This window comes from Motacilla alba, chromosome 12 (genome assembly GCF_015832195.1).
Source record: "Motacilla alba alba isolate MOTALB_02 chromosome 12, Motacilla_alba_V1.0_pri, whole genome shotgun sequence".
Taxonomy (NCBI): domain Eukaryota; kingdom Metazoa; phylum Chordata; class Aves; order Passeriformes; family Motacillidae; genus Motacilla; species Motacilla alba.
The window spans coordinates 12,614,595-12,638,721 of NC_052027.1; the positions used below are offsets into that span (position 1 = coordinate 12,614,595).

A 24,127-nucleotide genomic window follows, 5' to 3' on the forward strand; every position below is an offset into this window, starting at 1 on the left:
GAATAACTTGTTCTGCTTGTTATGGAAACAAGTTTGTTATATTACTTCTCTCATTTTCTGTATTAAACTTTTAAAAGAAAAAATGATGTCATAATGACAGTTTATTGTAAAGCATTGAATCTCTTATTAGTAAATAATTAACATGACAAAAGGGCTTTGAATGCAGGATTTTAATATAGACCTTTTATACTGTTTATAATTCCATTTCAGTTGTCAGTGGTGGTTGATGCAAGCTGTAAGAACCAAACTCTCTCTGTTGATTATGGTGGATGTTAAATCAAAGTATTAATGAGGGTAATTATGCAGTAAACAGCAATGTGTGTTGTTTTTCCTGTAAACTTGTGACATTAAGGTACACTTGAAGTTATAGTTTCAAATCCATGGAATTAAAATAGGAAAATTTGCTATTCTTCTGTTCTGTGTTTTCATCAATATTTGCAGTGTTCTGTTTACAGTCAGCTGTTGAACCAGTTTTCCTTTTATGTAGACTACTCACATAGTACCGACAGAAAAAGTAATGGAAAAAATAGAGAATAAACACAGCTTGTTTTAACAGTTTTATTTATTAGCAAGTGTCAAACCTAATGCTGTGGTTTCTTTAAGGATCAGATGTTAATTTTGGTTTGAAGTATACCTGTTCTTTGAAGCATTAATTACATTTAAGGGCTCACCTGCCTGGATGGCTGCAGACAAACACAAGCTCCTGCAGGCACTTCAAGTGAGCTGGGTAGAATCCAGCACTATTTTGGAAATCATAAACTCACTGTAGCCTGACCTTGTCTGTGAGCTAATACTTTAATGTTAGTTCATCCCATCAAACCTTACATTGGGCCCAACTTCAAAGGAATTGTTATTCCTTTAAAGGAGTTTGAAAGGAATTGTTGTTCTTCAGGGAAAATTGGAAGTTGTTGACTATTTATTATTATTTTGGACAAATTGATCATTTTTACATGCTTAACTCTGATATGGGATGGAAAATGCTAGGTTTAACTATTTTCATGTTTCTGGAAAAAGTGTGTATTTTATTCTTCAGTGATTCAGACAATGAGTTAAAATTTCCTTGTGTAGAATCTGTTACACTGCTGTAGAAATACTTGGATAAATATAGCTTCTCCTTTGACTAATAGCTAAAGATTTAAATACTGCTTGAAGGGGACAATTTCTGCTAATAGAATTCCTGGAGGAGGGTGTTCTAATGTGATCTGATCTTAGCTCTGAGTTTGCCAGTATTATTGCTGTATCTATCGCTCATCAGAAAACCACAAACCTCACTCTGCTCAGTGCTCTGTCTGTATTTCTGTGGAGCAATGTCCTTCATTTGCAGTTATTAAATACCACTTAAAATTTATAAAATATTGTTTTCTTGGTATTGCTTTTCTGTGTAACCATTATTATTGCCAAAACAAACATGAATCTGAGAAGAGATAAAGTAATTGACTAAACATTGATCTGTAAGACAATGACTAATAAAACCATTGAATTTGGATTTTGATGAAAAGATTTGTAAATCCCTACTTTAGAGGGATCTTGTCAATAAAATGTGTGAAGGGCTGTTAAGAAAACTCTTCCCACTGTCATCAAGGCAGAATTTCACTATTTCAATGCAAATGCATGCTGGAGTCTGTGTTAGAAAATAGGGGTGAGAAATGAATGGGTGAAGAAATTTGAATCTTTCCTTACAGTGCTTCAGAATCACTCAGGTCAACAGGGTGGGGAATATCCCATGAGAATATAAAGGGTATGCATTGTATCTTGAAGAATGATCAGTTTATTTAAATGTACAATTTATGTAAACACTAGTTGATGTATCTTTTTCTGCTTGAGATAACTTCAAGCTTGTCACCCCTTTTTTCTGTTACCAGGAAGTGCTGATTGATTTATGCTGTATGGATTATATTGTCTCTTGTGTCTCTGAAGCTTACTTTGCCCTGAACTCTTGCACATGGCAATACTGCAGGTTCCTGTTCAGCATGTGGTACTGTGCCTTCCCCACTGACAGGACTTGCTCTTAAGGCCAGTTTGCCTCTGGCTGTGACAGGAGACTTAAACTGTCAAGATGACTGACTTGGAGAGGGTAGGTGCCTTTGGTTAAGAAATGAGCCTGGCATGTGAATTTATAACAACACCCTCAGGTTTCTTAACTTCAGGTAATGGTTCAAATGTGCCCATCAAAACTAACAGGTGCTGTTGACATTAAAACAAGTTGGGCAGGAAGAGTTCGCATTTTCTCATGACTTGTGTTCCTGTCAGTTAGATTATCATCCCCCCAAGTAAAGAAGGACTATTACCTTTGTGAGCCTCCTAGACATGGCAAATAAACTTTTATTTTTCCTTTCACATTGTATTTTTCTTATGATTAATGATAAAGACAGTGCTGAGAATGCAACTAGACCAAATACCAAGTGTCTCATGTTTTTGGAAAACATTGGAGGGTCTTCTAATTGCCCTGTGGAATGCTGTAGCACAAAAGGGATGACTGGAATCTGGCAGTCCATGGCTAAATACTTACCTGTAGAAGCATTTTGTTCTCTGTGTGTGTTTAAATGCTATTTATGTTGAGTAGAGATGTGTCGTTTTGGGTTTTGATTTTAGAGAGCCATATCTTACATTATAGGTAATTCAAGATTTCTGTTACAGGGCAGAGAGTTGTCTGTCTTTTGTTCTCATGTTTGTGATGGCAAATTTCAAAAAGAAGGAAAATGTCAAGAAGAATCAGTTCATACCTCACAGGAACCAGCTGTGGTGGTGTTATGCAAGGTCACTTTTCCTTTCTCTGTTGCCTCACATGCAGAGTAACTTGTTCCCGAAAATGGAGAGGGGGCTGAAGAAAGGAGTGAGAAGTGTCTACAATAATTAAAAGTTTGGAACAATTTCTGTTTAAAAAACAGTCAAATGTACCGGAACTTATATAAACTGGAATCAAATATCCTGGGAACAAATTGGCACATGATTAGTTCCATGAGAAGTGGTCCATGTAAGATTATTCCTTCTCTTGAGACTAAGGGCACAAAATAAAGCTGCTTGTAGGTTCCTACCAAAGCAAAAGTGATGTCATTTCACCTACCACACAGTGGCACAACTCTGGCACAGGGTGTTGTGGATACCAGAGGTTTTGCAGGAGTTCAAAAAAGCAAATAGGGTAAATTCATGGAAGAAAAAACTGCCAAGAGCTATTAGACTGAGTGAAGCCATCCATCTGAGGAAGCCCTTGAAGCTGCATATTTCTGAGTCTGGGAGAGCAAACTACGTGTCTGTCACCAGGTGTTTACTCTGCTTTCACATGGACAGCTTTTTTTCACTATTGCTAGGGAAATGGTGCTGGCCTGAGATCCATCCTTAGCCTGTCATAGCCATTCTCAGGAGACTTTGCTTAGCCCAATGCAATACCTTCTTTTCTTCCAAGCAATGACAGTTTTTAAATTATTTAATGAGGACTCTATGCTTAATTGGAGTCTTTGGATTATACCATGATGTAAATAATTAAATGTTCAGGTTCCTTTGTCTAGCAACTCTCTTGTGCTCTGAAAAGATGTACCCTGAAAAGATGTGCCAAATTGTTTATATGTATATCTTTAGTGAATGCATTTGTTGTCCAGGCCTAAGAATATGAAAATTTGAATGCATGTGTTCCCTATTACATATTCAGATTTTCAGTGGGATAATGATAGATCATTAAATTTTTACAAATAATAAGTCTCTCAAGCTGTGTAAAAGGTTGGTTATTTTTTTATTAAATATTGTATGTATATAACAAATCAGTATAGTAGGCTCTCCTGTGCAGCACACTGTCTGGTTTGCATGAGATGAATGACTCCTGGTGTGGTCGGGTCTCCAGCTCCCTGAGCTGCTGATGTAAAGAGCTGGCGGTGCAGTCCCTCTGTGCTGGTTTCACCGGCATCACCTCGGGGATGGACCTCGTTTTTGTGCTTGGCAATGGAAAGATCTGGCCATCTTGACTGTCCACCATTCCAGTTTGTGTAAATGTATCTGGTGGCCACCTTTGTCCAGGAGAGGGTGGAGGTGGCAAAGAAAGAGGCTATTAACTATTTAATGACCGGATTACTTCATACCCTGGAAAGCAACATCCATATGAGTCTCCTGCCAATTACATCATCACGTGTCTACAATCCTTTTACAAAAATAGATCATTTTTTTTCTATGACTGACCATTGCCAGACATACCTGTCTTTTCCTAGGAATAAGTCATACTGACAGAATTTCCTTTCACAGGAAACACTGCTCGGAGCTTTGCTGACTCAGGACAAGGACTGGTAACCTAAGCATGTTAAATGATCTTTGTATTTGTTTAGTGATCTGAACTGGCATTGATGCTTCAGGAGTTGATAAACTGGCTTATTAAACTGACTGGTTGGACTTGGCTCATTTTATTGCCAGCTTAAATAAGTGGATTTGCAAATCTCCTCCGTGTCAAATAGTTTGTGATAACTTGTGACAGATGTGGCCAGCAGACTGTGAGGGCTGAGTGCATGAACGTACAAGGCCACAGCGGTCGGAAGTTTATTTAAAGAGAAATGTGCCTAATATCTGCCATGGCTTTGTTCATGTTGGCCTCCACTGGGAGGCTTAACTCAGTCAATGGACTTCAGTCTGTCCAGTTAACTCAGCCAGTGGTATTTCATGCTTGTCTCTTAGAATGGTGATAGCTTCTTGATCTGCATATGCGTAATGATATACAGACATTATGTAATTAACCTGGCTTACATAAACTTCAGATTTTACTGCTATCCCTTTAAAGGCTGGGGAATTGGAGCATGTAAACTGAGACAGCTTTAATGATCATAGAGGGCAAAGTGTTTTTTGTATTTAAAACACCTCCGTGAGTTCTGTTCTATATTCCTCCTGTTGCAGACATTCTCTCCCTAGTTAATTTCTGAGCAGCTTCTGGATTATTTCTGTCTGTGCTTTTGCTCCTCATTGCTGCTGTGACTTTTGTTCTTTCCTCATGACCCAGCTTTGAAATGTGGTTCTTCATTCAGTGCAGCCTTCTCCTGAGCCTGGTGCAGCAGGCCTGGTGCACAGTAAGGGCTGTGCTCCTTACTCAGGCACAGGCAGCTGGTTCTTTATTGGATTCCATAGCTATTAAATAAAGTTACTACATCCCACTGAGCAAAGTGGTGGTGAACACTGGTATCTGGAGATTATTGCACAGAGCATTCAGCAAGGTACTTAACAGCGCTGCATTTTTAATGGCTGTTGTAAGGGGGTAGCTGCATAGCTGAAATCTTGTAATGGTGGTGATACCGCGTGCCTCATGTGTCTGAGCTCTGTAAAATCATAAGTAACTCAGGAGATTTCCAGAACAAAAAAAAAAAAAAAAAAAAAAAAAAAAAAAAAAAAAGCTGTTAAAACCTTATAGAAAATTGGGCTTTTCAGAACCAAATGGTACTTGAGCAAAATTCCATCCAGAAAAAGAATCAGGGCGACGGTCTGCAGTTCTCCTCTGCAGTTGGTTGTATGCAGATTTGTTGTAAACTCAAGGAAGTTAGTGTTGTTATTTTGAGAAGGAACGTACAACAAATACATGATGAACTAGACATGTAAAGCACTTTCATAAAGAAGGTAAAATTTCAGAAGAGCTATTTACTTTTGTTCTCTACAGCAGTTATCATTACTGAAAATTAGGCTCTGCCAAATAGTCACTTACTCTTGAGTGAACTGGAAATGTTTTACTGCTCATCTGTCTACTTGCAAGTTAGTAAAATATGTCCCAGTATAAAATACGAATGAAAAAGTGCCCAGACTTAAACTATATTAGCATACACTAGACCAGAGTTCATTAATTTTTATTGCTTTTAGTGCAAAGTGATCATTTATTATGTATTTAATACTCAATATAGCTGAAACATTATTTGACCTAATTAAACTTAATTTTAAATTCAATTATATTTGATTGCTAAGGTATGGCAAGCTAGCTGTATGAGCTTAGAGAGGATTACTTCCAGAGTCAAGATAATTAAAATATATATTGTATCTGGGTCTTTTATTCCTAAACTGTGGTCTATTGTATGTTCATAGTATAAAAGGTCTTCAGCTTGCCCAGTAAGATGTATACAATATGTTTGAATTATTCAAAACCTTTCAATATTGCTATGCAGGAAGTGGTCAGTGCTCATCTGGATTCAGACTTGATTATAGACTTCATTATAGTGACTATTCTTAATCCATTGATAATGCCTCATAGGATTGTCATAGACTACACCCTCTGCTGCTGGCATTATTTGGAATAATGTTGTATATCTTAAGGCTCTGTTTTGTTTTTCTCTTGCTATTTTTCATTAGATAAGGCCTATAATGCTCTACTGGAAGAAGGTGTAAATTGCTGGTCAGGCTGCATTTTTCCCCCCTCTGCATTCCAGTATGATCTCAGAGTTCCTGTGTAGTTATACAATTGTTCTTTATTTATGTGAACAATTTCTCAGAATTTGGCTAATAGTTCCATTAAATCTCAAGGATTATTTTGGTGAAGACAGCATATGTGTGATGAACATTGTGATTAACATCTTCAGTGCCCATCTGCCTGTACAAATATGCTAAACCTTTGGAAACACACACCAAACATTCTTGAAACATACTTGGGAATTGAGTAAGAAAATGTATCTCTTGCACGTATTCACCTGGGTTCTAGAAATTAAAGCTGGTCTATAGATACCTTAAATGAAATATGATTATTTAAACGAACTTTTTAAATGGTTTAGCTCAAACTATAACATTATCTTATTGTGACTTACTGGCATCTACTTGTCTGCTTCTATTTAAATTCATGTGCAAGACATTATTTGATACAACATCATCAATTTGTTGTATAGACAGTTTCCTTTCCTTTGAAATTCTTTATTTATATAGTTTTTGGCATTCTGCAGTCGCTGAGGGGGAAGTAAAGCCATAAAATGGTTTTGTTGGGGAATTTGTTGGGGAAGTCTTGTTGGGGAACTTGTTGGTTCCTAGAAAATTATTTTTCTTCAATTTGTTTTTTCATGATGAGGCATGCTCAGTGTTACTGTTCTGAAACTGAAATGTGTATCAGTGTGAAGCAAGAAAGATGTGGTAAAACCCCAAACCTGATGGTTTTCAGACACTGCAGAGCTATACCTTATACTTTTGCCATGGGGTTTAGTTGTTGATCAAATCTTAGATTATGATAAAGTCTTGGGAACTGTGGAAGGCTTTGGATAAAAATCTGGAAACAGGTTATACCAATTCTTAGGCGAAGTGTGTTTTGGTGAGGTGCCAATTTTTTCTTCCCTTGGCTATCATGACAAAGGAGAAGAAAAGGAGCGAAAGTTTTGCCTCCAAATCAGAAATTTTTAATCAAAAACATCCACTCAGTCTGTGGACTTAACTCTCAATAGCAGCAAATTACCTCAGTGAGAAATATATGAGACGGAAAATAACTTTATTTTCAGAAATATGAAGATGTTATAATTCTTATGATATTTGCGCGTAGCACAGTTTATCTTTCTGATTCAGTCAAAAGTGTACATAAATCTGTGTTCTATTTTAGAGACTTGGTTTGTATAGTAATAACAGTGTAATTTATAATGTTCTACATAACAGAAAATGGCAACTGAAGTTTGAATTCAGTTTAAATTACTTTTGAGTTACAGAAACAGGCTTGACATTTGCTTATTTTCCACATGGCAAATTGGGAGCATTTGTGAACTGAAATTAGCCAGATGTTATTGGCAGCCATGAAGTTGGCTATCTGTTAAGCAGTGTGTGTAGTGGTTGGTTTGATGAAGGCTTGCAGGGGAGGTTTTCATAACGAAATTGAATCAAGTAATGAGTTACTGTAATTTGGTTTATTTAGAGGTCAAAATAAACCCTGATATTAGTTCTATAGAGATAAATAAGGTATAATGCCATACATTTTCTAAAATTAAGTTTTATACATCATTATTGGTAACTGTATTTTATATTGAATTTATGATATGGACTGTGCAGACATAATTTGTAAAAAAAAATGAAGGCACCATGTAAGCAATGTGCGGTGTGTGGCCTGGAGCCAAAGAGTTGAGGTTTTTCAAGTTATGTTAAACTTTTGACCGAAGCAGTCTACCTATATTTATTCAATGGAAGAAGGAAAGGATGGTGGCCTATTCATCCTCAAATAATATCCACTGGGAGTGCTTGGCATAGTCCAGTGCTTGCTAAGTCTGGAGTGGAAGCCAAGTCAGGATTCATTGAATTAGCATGGCTGTATAGTTAAAGTCTGTACATTTTTGCAATGCCAGCTACATTTTGGCTGTGCCCCTAGAAGTGACCGACCATAACAGGAAATTAACTTGGTGTATAAATGCACCAGGATGCCTCTCTACATCATAGCATTAGGACAGGCCTCGTAAGGACATTTTCCCATCCATCTCCTGGTGGCTGAATTAAATGATACTGAAATTATTCATTACAGATAGTTTTGCATGGTCTTTTTTAGAGGCCTCTACTACTCCTGCAGGCAATCCAGCTTAGAGCTTCTCTGTCTATTGTTAACAAGGTTTCCTAGTCACAAACCAGTTCAAGGCACTATCTTAAATCACATGTGAGCATTCAGATCAGCATGAAATCCCCTGAACAGGTATGGGCAGGGGATCCTGTATGGTACTTTTTACTGTAGCCAGGACCTACAGGTAACAGTTCTTTCAGATGATGCCTTTTCCTTAGGTAGGTCAGAGGAGGTGTTTTTGTTTCAGCTAATGTGGAGCTAAAGTAATTTTATCAATATGTTGAGGTGATTTTCATTAAATAATAGATAACATTTGCTTCCATCTTTTGAAGAAACCTCTTATTACTAGGCTTTGTGTTTTTTAAAACAGGCTGCATCTTAGCAGGAAAGTCATTATCAAATAACTTCTTCAGCAAGAGCTTAGCAACAAGGAAAACAAAGACAAGCTTACTGTTAAAAATTTTCTAGTAGGTACTTTCTAATTTTAGCTGGTGAAAGTAGTTTTTAAAAAAAAAAGAGATAAGAAGTTTCACTCAGATATTTGTGGTTACATGGTCTGTTTGCCTTGTTTTTATTCCCTCATGAGCATTAAGTTTTCTGTGTACCTTTCAGTGGATCATTGGACTTCTCTCTTGATCAGATCCTTATCTGAAAAATGCAACAAATCTCTGTTTGGTTTCCTGACCTGCTTTTGAGACCAAAGCAGAGAAATTCCTGGGGGAGTGTTCTGTACTGCCAGTGCTGTGACTGCAATTGGAAGGGTACATCCCACTGCAGGCTGTCAGCCAAGGCCACTCCAGTGCAGGGCAGTGGAGGGAGACACAAGCAGGTGAATCTTACAACAGAGAAGTGTAATATGATTTGTCATAAAAGTTTCATACTTGGGGTAATCATAGAATGCTGTGGTAATGCCACAATAATCCTAGAAAAATTATCTCTGCATAGCAGTGATTTTTCAATTCATTTGGTAGCCTTTAGGTCCTCTTATCTCTTAGGGAAAATTTTTTATTTTTTTTTCTATCATTCTGTTATCACTGTAACTCTGTAATCAGGACAGCTGAAGGGTATCCTCTTACAGCTGCTGGCTCTGTTGTGCCCCTGCACCCTGTTCCCTTTCCATGGTGTGGGAAGCAGCCAGGAGGGGAAAGCCCCCAGCAAGTTAACAAGTGTTCCCCCCAGAAGCTTAACAAGTGTTTCTAAATGCTCTAAGAGTATTTTACCAAAAAACCATAATGTTATGTTTTCCAAGTGTGTGAATGTGTTTGTCAACAGTATATTAGCATGTCACCTCTGCTGATGATGAACAAAACTGCAGAAAAAAGAGAACTAGAACTTACAGAGTAATACTCTGGGTGGTTTGGATATACCCACTAACAGAAGACTAAAAAATAGTATTTTATAAAGTCATCCCACCTGGATGAGGACAGAACATCTCTAGTGGTAACTTGTGAGATATTTACATTTATTTGAACTTCTTCATTTACATAACTACAAAAATGAGTCAGTAAAAAACTTAAAAATTTTACTGTAAAACCTGCAAGGTTCATTCACACAGTTCTGCATTTGCAGGATAAAATGTAAATCTGCTGCTATATTAGAGGATTTTTCATTTACTTCCTCTATATTCTCTTCTATCTTATCTGTGATATCAGCCACTAGTTGGATTAAAAGGTCAATTTTTTAATTGATTGGTTAATTCTTAAGGCAATGTTTATAACAATCTAGCTGATATTTTTTACCTCTGTTCTCAAAGAAACCAATACTGAAAGGATTTGACTTTATCTTGGGAAATGTTCAGACTTTCATCTACTGTTTTTGTACATAAAATACATTATTTAAACTGTGTATATTTGCTTTGTACTTGTGGTAGAGGTTGCCCTTTGAGTTTTGTTTGCCTCTAAGAGCTTAATCCCTTCATGGAGAAGGGATTCACTTGATTTATCTCAGTCAACTGGCTTCTTTAGTGACTGTTTGATAGAATTGGAAACAAAACCACAGTCTTTTAAAGCTCTCCTTCCTGGAACGCAGGCAGTTTAGAGATATTACTTTGCATTACTTAGAATTTTATGCCAGGATTTTTTAAAGATGCTTGGGTAGTGATGAATGCTTTAATCTGCATAGAGTTGTCAAAGGTGCTGAAGCATTTAATTTCCAAATCTTACTGTAGGTAACTTAATATATTTAAATATCTGTTGCTGTGTACTTAATGGTTCTACTCAACTTTAACTCACTGTGAGAATGTAATTGACTTTTGATTTGATTTTCTAAAAATGTAATTCAGAGGACAGCAACAGCCCACTCATCTGGCTTTTCTTTAGCATGTTGATTAAAAACACTTAATGAATTTTTGTGTATTTTCTCTTAAAACGTATAATTTGAGATTTTTCCCTTCCACATTACCTTACTGTACTGAATCGGGTTTGTAAAGAAATGTAAATTTGTCATCCTTGTCTTCAGAACAAACTTGATCTTAATATATTCAGGGCACTTGCCCGGTGAGACATCGACAGCCTGAGTGACTTATCTGCTTGATAAAGTGAAACAAAGCATTATGGTGCTGTTGTGAATATGAAGTTTATCCTTTATCAGCTGACTCTTACTGAAATAAATTTCCAGTTTATGATTGTTTAGTTTTACCATTCTGTGGATAAACAACTGATTATTAAAGGTTTAAATAATTCATTTTCCATAACACAAGAATGTGTTCCTGCTGATGTAGCTGGTGGCTGTGTAGGGATGCTGGCAATTAGAGAGGGTGTTCAGAGGACTGCTGGAATTACAGTTCACCTGCTTAAGGTCAAAGTTCTGATTCTGTGGTTTTCCTTTTCAGTGTTTGAGATGAGTTCTTCAGTGAAATGTAAAAACTGGCTATGTGTTATTTGGCCCTCGATGAATCCTCCATTTTTCAAGAGATCTCACTGGCTTTGTTGTAGCTTTCAATTATGAGACAGGCAAGTGGCAAGGTAGGATAGTTGAGGCTTAAATAGATAAGCTTGGTCAAGATCTTTTGTGTTCTTGTCATAACAGTTACTCTTCTACAAAGGTTAAGTGAAGACCTTTCAAAATAAATTAAACTAATTGTACACTTCCAGAACTTCAATAATGAACAAAACAAATGCAAGCCCTTAGCTGGAGGGGGAGAAGCTGGCAGTAAATTCCTTCTTCCTGTGAAATTAATGGAATTACTTCCAGAAACTATTGATTTCATCTAAGGAGTAGGAACCCAGATTGTGTGAAAATATTAACTAAGACAAGTTGCAAGTTTGAATAGGCATATGGTCTTATTTATTGCTTATAGATATATATGTATCAGATCTTTCATCTCCTAAATCAGTTATTTTTTGTCTAATTTATATCTATTATTGGATCCAGAGGTGGTCAGGGATGTGTATGGGATGGGAACAGGATGAGACTTTTGAAGAGGCAAACTGTGTCAAGTGGGTTTGTCATGAGAGCAAAAGCATTCTTGGAGAGGCTATACAAGTTTTTCATATACTATTTACTAATTAACTATTAATTAAAGTTTTGAAAGTATTTATAGGTACTACAGAGTAGTTGGATGAAGTGTTTCTTACCTCTTTTATGAAAGCTCCATAGTTGCTTCGTAATTAAGACAAATGAGTCAACTTTGAGGCATAAAGCTGAGAGTTGTCAGAGCATTATTGTACTGGAATATGTTGTTTACATTGTGTTATTCATTGTTTGCATTGTGTTGTTTCTGGGAGATGTTTTGTTTCATATTCTGGTGTTTCTTGCTCACAGCATGTTTGTCGTGCTTCTTTTGTGGCTTTTTTTCTTTTTTACCATCACCTAGAATAGCACAGTGACTTCCTGCTCTCTGTATGAAATGTGCTCTGAATTCAAGCAGTTTGAGTGTTTGGATGTTTTAAGACATTTTTGCTTTTTTAACCTCTTGTCTGAATAAGCAGCTTTTTATGCCCTTTTCTGCTCACATGAAGTTTTTAACACTTAGGATAATGATAATGAACTTGCTGCCCAGATCTATGTGGAATTGGCCAAGGAAGTGATGTGGAGGCTGGGTTTGACATTGCCTGAAGTTAAAGTCTTTTTGTGGTTACAGAGGATATTTCTCATCAACTTAATCTATCGCTTACATATTCTCTGGTTTGGTTTTGTTGTTTGTGAAATGCTGATGAGCTTGTTTTTCCTTAGTGGTACTAAGAAAATTTATTCATCAAACCAAAAGGAATATGGAAATGTTACTGAAATGGAAACTACTATTCTTGTACTCATTTATGATGTAATTGAGCTTGGTCTGGGTGCAGAATTTCAGGACCTGCTGTGGTTGAGACAGTTTTTTGATGCAGCTGTGGAATAAGCAAAGTAAAAGCAGTACTTCAGTACAAATTTGTTAAAATCAGTTTACTGCATGAAGTCAATGCAATGCTCTTCTGTCATAGAATAAGAAGGAAAAGAAGAACCCCAAACCCCAAAATGATAAGAGCCCTTAGAGTGCAGCTAAATGTACTGATCTCTGCCAGAATACTTTCTAGCCAGCACCTGTATCAAATTCTCATTTGAACTATTCTGCACACAGGCTTTAAAAATGTCATTTACAGAAGTTCCAAAATACACTACCTGGTCAGAGACAGCTAATATTTGTTGCCCATTTGTTGCCTTTGTCATTCATCATTCCTCTACTTTGTATTTTTAAATTCAGTGATTTTTCTAAGTGGAATCTTGGGTCATGGGTAGGGTTAGGTGTCTGACTGGCAGCTTTTGCCTGACTCCTCAGGAATTTAAGATAGTTTGTCTCAGGAAAAATAGTTTTCTCCCTGGCAGGGAGAGTTTTTCTTTCCTGTATCTGGGGATATGACATGACATGAATGAATTTTCCCTTCCATCAAATGAGATGCCTTGTTTCCAAAGTGATTTCTTTAGCACCAATAGTAGAGCTATACTCTGATTCTTACTGTTGTCATCTTTTAGTGGTTTTTATTTACATTAGCAGAAAACATACATAATGTCAACATAGTAATAATTTTTCATCCATTAGTTAAGCAACAATGTATCTCTTGCTGGATATCTTTTGTCACATTTGTCACTTCTTAGTGCTCTTGAAAAAGAACTTCCTCTTTGTGGTGTTCACTTTAGTAGGCTAAAAAACCCTCTACAAGTGAGAGATACAGATCAGGACATCTTATAAAGTAATTCTTAACAGACCAACAAAGTTGTAGATATGTAAGTGCTGGAAGGATTTACTGGTAAAACTCTCGTCTTATAGTTTCTTTTTAGTGACCTTAGTTTAAGAAGCAAAAAAATGGGTGCATTCAGCAGCATTCAGGTTTTTTTCTTGTAACCTGATATGTGAGGCCATTCCAAAAGGTAAACCTATATTATTCAAGTGGGAAAGGGAGAGTTGATAAAGCCTTTATGAAACAGTTGCTATGGTTTATGTAGGTACAGCTACACTGGTAATGAAGCAATGACAGATTTCATTTTGTCTTGCATCACTTTCCACTTCTTAGAAGTAACTCCAAAAAATGAGTTGAAATTTCCCATTGTGTAATGAAAAAGGAAATGGAAGAAGGAACAAATGGTTAGTGGCAACATTAATATCTTTTGTCTGTTAAAGTATCATCAGAAAAGCTAAAATGTTATACTCTGCCATGTGGAAGCTTCTATATGGAAAAAGTAGGTCTTTTCCTTGGGGATTACAACAGCTAATGAAGGGGAACCCTTTATTGTTCTCAGATTGCTGTCCTTTCCTGATATGGAAGCAGTTTGAGCCAGCCAAGCTCGCACTCCTGAGTTTGGAGTTGCATCACCTGAAAACAGCTTCAATGGCTTCTTTCTCCTTTAAAGGATTAATAATTACTTGAATTGATGCTTATGTACAGCAGCCCTGTGAAGCTGCAAATGGGTGCAAGTTACCCTGTGAGCAGCAGTCTCTGGCACTCCTTGTTTCTGGTAGGTATTGATGTAATGTAGCTGTAAATTTACAAAAGTCACTTGGGCTGCTTTAGGTACATCATTTGTGAAGGAATCAGCTGCTGCTTTGCAATACTCTGTCAGGGCAGTTAAAGCAGAACCCACTACTAAAAATAAGCCTGTAAAATCTGCTGTTACTTAACAACAATAATAAATGGATGGAAATGCTCCAAAAATAAGTGGGTACTTTTTTTTTTTTCCTCTATACCCCTCCAAGGATTGTTCTTTAAAATACAGAAGTTAAATATCTGGCTTCATCTATGGAAAGGTGGCTTGTGCTGGGCACTAAGAGCTGAACAAGAAGAAAGGTTACAGAAATGACATTCCTGTCATGAGTCGATGAATCCATGGAGTTGACACATTCCTGACCCTGGCTTTCCAGCTGAATTAGTAGTTGAAATGCTGATACAGTGTACTGAGAGGTTCCAGCTGAGACTACTTGGAACAGCTACATGAATCATATGGCTTTAGACAGAATATTTAAAATAATTCTGAGACAAAAAAAGACTAAAAATGGAAAAGGCTATTGTTTATTAGGTAAGATAACTATTCTTGCTGCTTGTGCAGGTAAAGCTGAGCAGCAGCCTGAGACCCAGATGGTACCAGTGACTGCCAGAGGCACCCTCGTGTCTCTGTTAATTGGCATTTGCCTTTCCTGTTTTACCTCTCCATGTTCTGTAGCAGTAAAAGAGTATTAAAGCAAGCAGCAGTGTTTTTGGATACTCCTTGCCGTGCTTAATTGTGTGCTGCACTCAAGTGTGTGCTGGTTCCACTTCATTAATTAATTCCGGGCTGCCAATTACAGGAGGCAGCTAAAATACAAACCTCTTCTCCGTGCTGACACCTCCCCTCCCCCTGTCAGGTGTGACAGCTAAAGCCCTGCGTGACTCAGTTCAACAGGAAGAAGTAACACTTAGAGATTTAATTAAGAAAAGGTGTCTTTGAAGTTCCTTCCCCATCCCCCTCATCCTCTGGTTATTTCCTGATACATTTTTGGGGCCAGCTTTAGCAAGTTTAGGAAGGAACAGGTTTGGAAAACAGATGCATGCTTCCTGAAAAGAACCATTAGAAACTTCCAGCTAGTTTCACAAACAAGACATAATCCTCACCCTAGAAGAACTGAATACAGTAGGAAAGAAACTGTGGTCTTAGGTAGTGGAATTCATTCACATATGGAAAAATATTTAACAACATGATCGTATAAGAATCTTAAAAACTGTGATCAAAGTGTTGTCTCTTTGAAATATTTCTTTAGCATTCTTGCCCTTTTTTCCACTGGTTAGTACTGGGGGAGGGGATGGGTATTGAGTGTCATTCAATTATTTTATTTTATTTTGTTCTTTTTGTCAATGTGAACTGTTCAGGCACTTTGTGAATATTGATCACCTCACAAATACAGCTGTTACAGTTAGTAAAAAAATCTGAAAAAGTGATCCTGAGATTATGGATGGCAGACCACACTGTCTCAGAGAGCACCTTAATGATTCTTATGGCCGTATGAAAGAAAAAAAATTATAAAAAATTCCTAATTACAAGCCTGAAGCTGCTGGTAAGCACACCACTTGCTTAATATTGTTGTCCATGATCCCTGAAATTTGGGGATTACTGGTACAAAATCTGTGGAGCTTTTCTTTGCAAAGAATGTCCGATTCCTGAGCCACTTGCCTGCAAATTGTGCTTGCAGAGATGACTGTACATGGGTATTTTGTGGTCAGAGGCAAAACTGGATTTGTGCTATGTGGTTCTGTAAGGTTGAAGAGAGGGTGAGAAACACTGGACAGTATTTCTGATGTCTTTTTTCAGCATGATGTTTGGTAACATTTTCTTCCTGAGTTGGATAGCAAGTCGTAGTGAAAGCTGCTCATCTACTAACACCAGAGATAGGATCAGGGTTAAAGATTTCCCTCTTTCTGTTTTCTCTCTTTGCAAGGAATATCTCTCTTTGTAGTAATTTGTTAATTGGGTTTATCTCTGTTACTGTTATTTTTGAAAAATTGCAATATCTCAAAGCTTCTTTCTCATAATCTGGGTACAAATGTAAAAATTGGCTAACAGGATTTTTGATTGCCTTGGACCTTGCAGAGGATGGGGGGATATTATGATTCAATTCTAACAGAAATATTGGGCCAGTAGCTGATTGATTTAGAGATTTTTGCTGATCAAATGCTGCAAATGTTGAGAAAGAATGTGAGGGCAAGGCAAGAATTAAAAAAATCCAAGCCTGTACACCACAAATGAAGCAACCTTCCCTCCTTGAGCTATTGTATATTGGGCAAATAATATCTGAATCAAAACTCTATTGTAGATACACTGTAGGTATGTAAATGTATAACTCAGTACAAAATAAAAAGGTGCTAGTAGGGTAGGTAGCAATTGTAAAACAAGTGCAAAGCATTAGACTGTGCCTTCCATATGATCTGTTGCCAGTTACTGTATCTTTCCCATATGTGCAAGTAATATCAGACTAGTGATTTAGTTTCATAGAGATCAGGGAGGCTGCTCATGTTCAAAAAGGTCTTTGTAGATTCTTATTTCAGCTGTTTGGCTTATTCATGTGATGTGGTTAATATATCCTGCAATGACACGTTTTAATGCACATCTGCTGTTAGATAGCACGTACTGAAACAAATGGCACTTCCTGGACTAACAAAATAGATGGATTCTTACTGTGGCAAAACTGCAATCATTTGGATAGCTATCCTTTATTTTAATAAAAATACCAGATCTACAGGAAGCAATTAGGAACAGAAGCAGGTAGTCTCTAAGTGTTTGTACAAAAACAAACCCACCAAATTCCAGAGAACAGTATGTAATAACATACCTGTGTTTCTCCTGCAGATATGAGGTGCATTCCAATCTTTATTGTACAGCTATGCTTTTATGAAGCTGTCCTTTCAGCCTTTCAGTTTGGATTCATCAGTGCAATGGCTGGACATTTCATAGGACTTAACCCTTTTTCCGTGTGGATTATCATTGCAACTCCCTCAGGTAGTCTTGAATCCCCAGTGTGTGCTCTCTCTTCCTGGGTCCGGTTTTGTTTTAGGGAGGAACGGAGTAGTGAATTCAAGGGGAGCTGGCAAAGCACACAGAGAACACCTGTACCATGTGTGACAATGTGCTTGAAGTACAACACAAGGATTAACATTTTTCCTTCTGCTTTATTGCAATGTGTTCACATGCCAGCAGTCTGCTTGCTTTTTTGTCCCACTTGTTTGCTACTTGGTTTAGAATAAGATGAGTATACAGGCAGTGAAATGTTATCATGTTTCTAATGGATAATTATTAATCAAAATCAAAGTGAAAGTGCAGAATCCTGCAGCCTGGAAAAACATTGGCCTTACTCCTGTTGCACATTTTACTTCCCTTTCCCACTTTCAACTTTTATAGGTGACAAAATATTTTTGCTTCAATCAAAATTAGCAGTTCTGGATGGTTACAAGTTTGTTTTCTGTTTTTTATTACGGAAAACAGTTCTTGGTTGAAGTGCTTGCAAGCCCATTTCCTACAGCTAATTTAGTTACCAAGAAATGTTACGTAATCTTGTTCTCTTCTGTAGCAGCCTAGAACTCGTACACAAACTCAGGGTTTGACAGCTGAAGAGTGAAATAATATTCCTTAGGAGGGATTAAAAAAAAAAAAAATCAAGATGACTTGCATGTCTACTTGAACTGCTGGTTGTGTGCGGGGTTGAAGGTCATGTTAAGTAAAAGGACTGTCTCTGGGAATTTCATGCTGGGCAGTGTAGTGTGTAGGTTGCCAGTGGGGTATTCATGGTACAGAGCCTTCTCAACACTAAATTTGTTCTACTGCTCAGTTACAGAACATATTGCCTCCCATTAATACAAGAATTCATTTAATGTGACAATGCCTTCTCTTCTAAAATTCTTTTGCTGTGTTCTTGAATGGCATCAAAATCACCTGATAAGTAGGGCCTTTTATATACCCTGTATTTAATTTTGTATATTATTTACCATTTTCCTAGGTAATCACTTTGATTGTTCTGTGCTCCTCTTTGCGTTGCTCTAAAGACTTCTATTGTGCATCAAACAGAAACTACAAAGGCTTTCGAAAGGATAGATAATTTATTTATCCCAAATCCACAAATCCCACAAACTTGCCATTCAGGTTGTTCACTCCTATTCCTGTCTGGTCTAGAATAACAGCCTTCATTCTCAACTTGATTTTTATTTACTTTTTTAATCTGTGTGCTTTTCTCCTGCTGTAAATCCCCATGTTATCAGAAGAATCCTTCCCAAAAGTTACGTGTTGCTCAGAACAAACTTGTCAGCTGTTAATGTTCTTTAGCCCTGAGAGCAGTGCCTTGCACTAAAAGTATATGGTTTCTCTGTTCCCCCACTATACTCTGTTTAACATGCATTCTTATAACAAAGTAATTTTAGGGCTGTGGTTGATGTTTAAGTCTCCTCATGTTGTTCTACTGTCATTTATATTAACACTTCACTGTTTACTAGTGTAGGAGTTTTATTAAGAGTTCATGTTTTTATGAGGATTTGAAGATGCAGTATTTGATATCCATGTAATTTAACACCAATCCCAATTATATAATAAAATCAGAATGTTTGCTGAAACATCATGCTTTTGTGTTCAGTCAATTGCTATGTTTCCAAGATTATTAGATACAAGAAATATGTTCTGATGCAGTTGTGAGTTTTATTAGCTTTTAAAGTAGTAAACAATATTTTCTCTGTGGTGGTTGGAATTACTTTGAGACATTTTTCCAACTATTGACTCTCTCTGCTGTCTTGGGAACTAAAATAACTGTGATCATTAGTCACCTGTCCAAAATTCATAGTTGAACACTTGTGGTGTGTTGTGGTTCGAGATTTGATAATGATCCCATAAAAGCAGGATGAACTTGATCAGTGCCAGAGAGCAGTTTGTGGTTAACAGCTTGACCAGAGAGGAGACAGCCTTCAGAAATTACAGCTGGCTTTCTTAAATCAGGAGAGTATTCAGAAAAACTGTTTCTTATTTATATTTCTGTGTCAATTAAAGCTTGTTGCAGTAACTTCTGTACCATGGAATGGGATTACATCATTCTATTAACACTAGGGAAGACAGTTATTTTGTAACTTTAAATAAAACCTTTTTTATTCCCGGCAATGGTTTCTCCATTCCCTAAACCTTGATAAAGGGATATGAACAAAGGAGTTCTGTCTCAGTGTAAGTTGTTGTTGTCTGTTTGAAGATGTTATGTCCCGTTTCAGCTGTCTTTTGAAGATTAGTCACATCATTACTTCATGCCACACCATCTTTAAGGATACAGGTCTGCAGGGCAGTTGTACTGGGAGTGGAGTAGTTCTATCAGTTGTTGAAGCTTTACCAGTTTTTGCAAGGACGCTTCTTTTTGAAGTTATAACATAGTTTTCCTGCCTGCTCTTAGGGGAGGATGTGGGCAACAGAAAGATGATTTAGTTTCTTGTGTTCATTTTTGTCTGATGTGTTTGTACAGTAGGTCACAGCATAAGGGATTTGAACATTTCTGAAGATGTTAATGGAACACTACAGTGGAATGTTGAAATTTGCATAATCACTGTAACAATCTGGATTGTAAGGCATTGAGTGATCCGAGGGACTCTGTTAAGGACCAGATGTGGAGGTTTCCTGCGCTGGGTGGTCAGTCAGTATTGCAGTATGGAAAAAAGACCTCTCAGGTTCAAGGCTGCTTCACTGTAGTGGAGATATCAGACTCTTGTTTCTGTTTGTGAAGCACTTAGTAGTCTCACTGTTTTGCTTGACTTTCACCACTCTTTCCCATGGATGTCTTGTAATCTGTGTCAAACAATTTTTATTTTCTTACCTTTGAGTCTAGAAACACTGCTGGCACATCCTTGGCTGTGGTCTGCAAAAGGGTACATGCATTCTAATTTTCATGCTGCTGATTTAATTTCCTAAAATTGTTAGACTTTCATAAGGCACGTCACCTCTAAACTTCTAGAGTTGCAGGGTGATCTTAATTTGCAAATTTTAATTTTTCTGAATACTTTTGCAATTAATTAATTGTCGTGGGCTGTGCTGGGTTACCAGCTGGATGTGATGATCTTAAAGGTCTTTTCCAACCTTAATTCAGGAGAATTAAGGAGAACATTAAATCAGTCTCAAGATTTGTGTTCTAAATGTTTATTCAACAAGCACAAATGTTCTAATTTTAAGATAGTCAAATTGGCAAAAGTGACCAACTAGATGAGTAATAGTGCACAGTTGTTATGGAAATTAATAGGTGGGTTTGTTTTTAAAAATAAATAAATAAGGCTCCTGATCCAAATCTCTCATCCAAAAAAATGAAATGATGACAATATTCTTTGAGTTATGACTTCATGAAACAAGCTGAGCTAACAGTTTGGAGCTACTAGGAGGAGAAAAACCAACCTTTTCCCTGTCCTGTCCTTATTTGTACCTGAGAGCTTTTTTATCTTTTATGTTCAGTGAGTTCTGGTGCTTTTCTCATGCCACAGTAACTTGTTCAGCTCCAAAAACAGCAGACAAGAGATCTGGCAAAAGAAAGTGGCTTTGGGTTTTTGGACTGCTGACTTACCTGTGTGAGGAGATGAATGTTAGAGCTGTAATAAGGTGGCAGGGAGAGGGTACAGTGCCAGAGGAAGAGAGGGAGGAAGAGGAATTTGGGTAGAGAGGGAAGTGAGGTTTATACTTCTATGAGTGGCAAATTGTCAATTCACCTCAGCCATACTGTAAAATCACCTGTGTCAGCACCTGGGGCTCTGAGTGCAGCGCAGTAAGCTGTGTCAAGCTGAACACAAAGAAATGCATAATAAGGATTGAAGTTTCTATGGTTAGGTAAAGAGTGAATAGGAAAAGACAACTCAAAAAATTCAAGTGATATCTTTTTTTGCTAGTTTTATTTCTCACTTGGAAATTACTTCTATAGATGAAAGCTCTTCTTTTGTTGTTTGGGGATTTTTATTTTAGAGTTTTTGTTTACTTATTTTTGTTTGAAGTTTTTTGTAGGCTTTGGTTTGGATTTTGATTTTTTTCCCCCTCCCCCAGTTATGTGATTTGCCTAATAAACCCTAGAAACCCCAAATTTTGCTTTGCATATTGCACTTGGAAGGGATGGTTGGAAGGTCAAACCAAATGGCATTTGGCCAGAATTGTGAGATCAGTTGTAGAGCGGGGAAATTCCTGTTGCTTCTGAATAGAAGAACAGAATTTTCTTCTTCCTCTTGTCTGGGCATACATACATATATAAGCAAAACATACATGCATATATACAGCAGAAAATTACAAAATACTATCCCCTCTGAGGACTAATTTTACAGAGGTACTAATGTCATAGAAATGTTTTTGTAATAAAATCTAATCAAAACAAAAAATAGACCACTACTGTGATGTCTTGCTGAACATTTTGAATATTGATAATTATTTCTCATAAAGAAATTTGTTACTTAGTTTTCCAGTCAGCATAAGTGCTCTAGAGAGAAATTCCTGCTCCCCCACTGCCTGTAACTTAAACAAAAGTATTTTATTTACTTTTAATCTCATTTGAACATCATACAAGTGTTTCCAGTAATTTCCTCTCCCTAGAATGCCTTTCAATGAAAAATTCAGGAAAGGATGCTCCACTTAGGGTGATCAATTCACCCTCTACAGAATTTGAGCAGCTGTTTCAAGTCCACGTGGATAAATCAGCCCTATCCTCCCCACCTCCTCTCTTCTGCTCTCCCCAGGGAAGTGTACTCAGACAAACTCAACCAACTTCTTTGTTTGTAAGTGTGACTCGTAGAGAATCATTTTGGCCAGCCTCACCACACCCTGTGATTCCCTCCTCGGGGACCTCCAAGTGCTGTGCACTGCTGGGTGTGGTAGAGGGGTGGAGAAGTGTAAACCCTTCCCAGGGTCTCCAGGCCAGCCAGCCTTAGCACTGAGCTGCAGGCCAGTCACCAAAACGATTTTTGTATATGAATCTTAAGCAGATTTCAAAATGGGCTTTATTTATCCCTAGAGAAGCTTGTGAAAGGAGTGCTTCTGCCTCAGAGTGAAAGTGATTGTTACAAGGCATCCTTTAACTGTACAATATTTCCTGTAGTAATCAAAAGTTACATGAATTTAGCAAAATAAAAACAAATCAAAACAACTTGGCAGGTTGTTTGATCTGTTTCTCTTCCAGTGCAGAATTGTTCTACCCAGTGACATTTGTATGAAGAAACACTGTGTGAGTTTGAAAGCCTGCAGCCTGAACTGGATGTGTGTTTATACAACAAACCATTTGTGATGGTTGGTGTGAGAATCGTGGCTCACCATCACTTTGACATTACTGTACTTCAGGGTAGAGGTGGTGTTTTGAAATAGGCATCATTCATAGTGGGAAACAAGGGAGACTCCTGCTACTGACTGAAAAGTTGGGGAATAGTTCAAGGCATCTTGGCTGTAAATCCCAAAGTACAGCCCATGATTATAGTGAGGAAACTTAACTTCCTCCTTCTCATGGTACTCCACACGTGGCACAAATAATGAACCCGTGGAAGGACTTCAAATGGAGAATCAAGACAGAATGGGAATTTGGGGTTCAGTGTTGTGATGTCACATGTTCCACGGAGTTTCATTGTGTTTCATTGAAATGTGTTTCATTTTTCTGCACTGATCGTTCCATGATTAGGACTCTACCTGGAAAAATTACAGGTGTGGTTTTTGAGAGCACATTTTTAATTATAATCACTTACTCTGTAATATTTTTATTGGAATTTCTCAGGACCAAACTGTTTAATCAAGCAGTGTCTTCCAAATATTAATTACCTAGTAAATTGTAACTCGTTACCATGTGAACAATCTGTATTTGCAATGAGGAAATTGCAGTTTCTTGAACAGCTGGGTAACTGCCTGATAAATGCTCTTTTTTTAGCCGTTTATGTTTTTTCTGGCTTCTCATTCAGCACTGTCAGGCGTTCTGCATTCCCTCTTCTGAGAAGATTCAAACTCTTAAAGTTTGATTAAAAAGACTGCTTCAGAAGTTCTTTGGATGGTTTGAATGTGGTTTCAGTGGTGGTGGTTGTTAGTTTGTTTTTCTGAAAGGAAAGCTTCCGAATGATTGGAGCATGTTGGAGAGAGGCTTTAGAGATTCTCAGGATGTGCAGCATTAGCCTGGCTGATTTTCACTGCTCGTTTCAGAGTGGGCGCAATAGTAGCTTTGCTTTGAGTATTCCTAGCAGTGAATAGCACCTCTCCTAAGCAGTGGCCTCTGGTTTATTGGTTGGTTTGTTTGTTGTGAAACCACATACATGGAATCACAGAATGGTTTGATTTGGAAGGGACTTTAAAGCTCATCTCAGTCCAACCCCCTGCAATGGCAGGGCCACCTTCCACTAGGCCAGGGTGGTGAGAGCCCCATCCAACCTGGCCCTGGACACTTCCAGGGATGGGGCATCCACTGCTTCTCTGGGAACCTGTGCCAGGATCTCGCCACCCTCACAGTGAAATTTTTTTTCTCCAATATTTAATCTAAATCTACCTTCTTTCAATTTAAATGAAAGGAAGGGTGCATATATTATATGAGAGATATTCCATAACTGCAAACTAGTTTTTTTTCTTTTCCTTGAGATGTGTATGCAATATTTCTACTTAATTTAAGGCTCTTGTAAGGTTTGAACCTGAACACATCTCAAAGGGCTTTGCTGTGCTGACAGATGTTTTTGCAAGAGTTACTTCTGTGTTAAGTTTTGCATCTGTGAGGGAATGAACTAA

At 37.5% G+C, this 24,127-nt stretch overlaps 1 protein-coding gene across 1 annotated transcript in view; it reads left to right on the forward strand.

Annotated features, from left to right (window-relative positions):
• LOC119706158 (translation initiation factor IF-2-like) overlaps positions 1-5,336 on the forward strand; it is a 65,647-nt gene extending 60,311 nt beyond the window's left edge. The window contains exon 6 of the mRNA XM_038149415.1: positions 1,863-5,336. Within this exon, the coding sequence (XP_038005343.1) occupies positions 1,863-2,012 (150 nt within the window). The 3' untranslated portion in view covers positions 2,013-5,336. The remainder of the gene's footprint in view (positions 1-1,862) is intronic.
• The last annotated feature ends 18,791 nt before the right edge of the window (positions 5,337-24,127 follow it).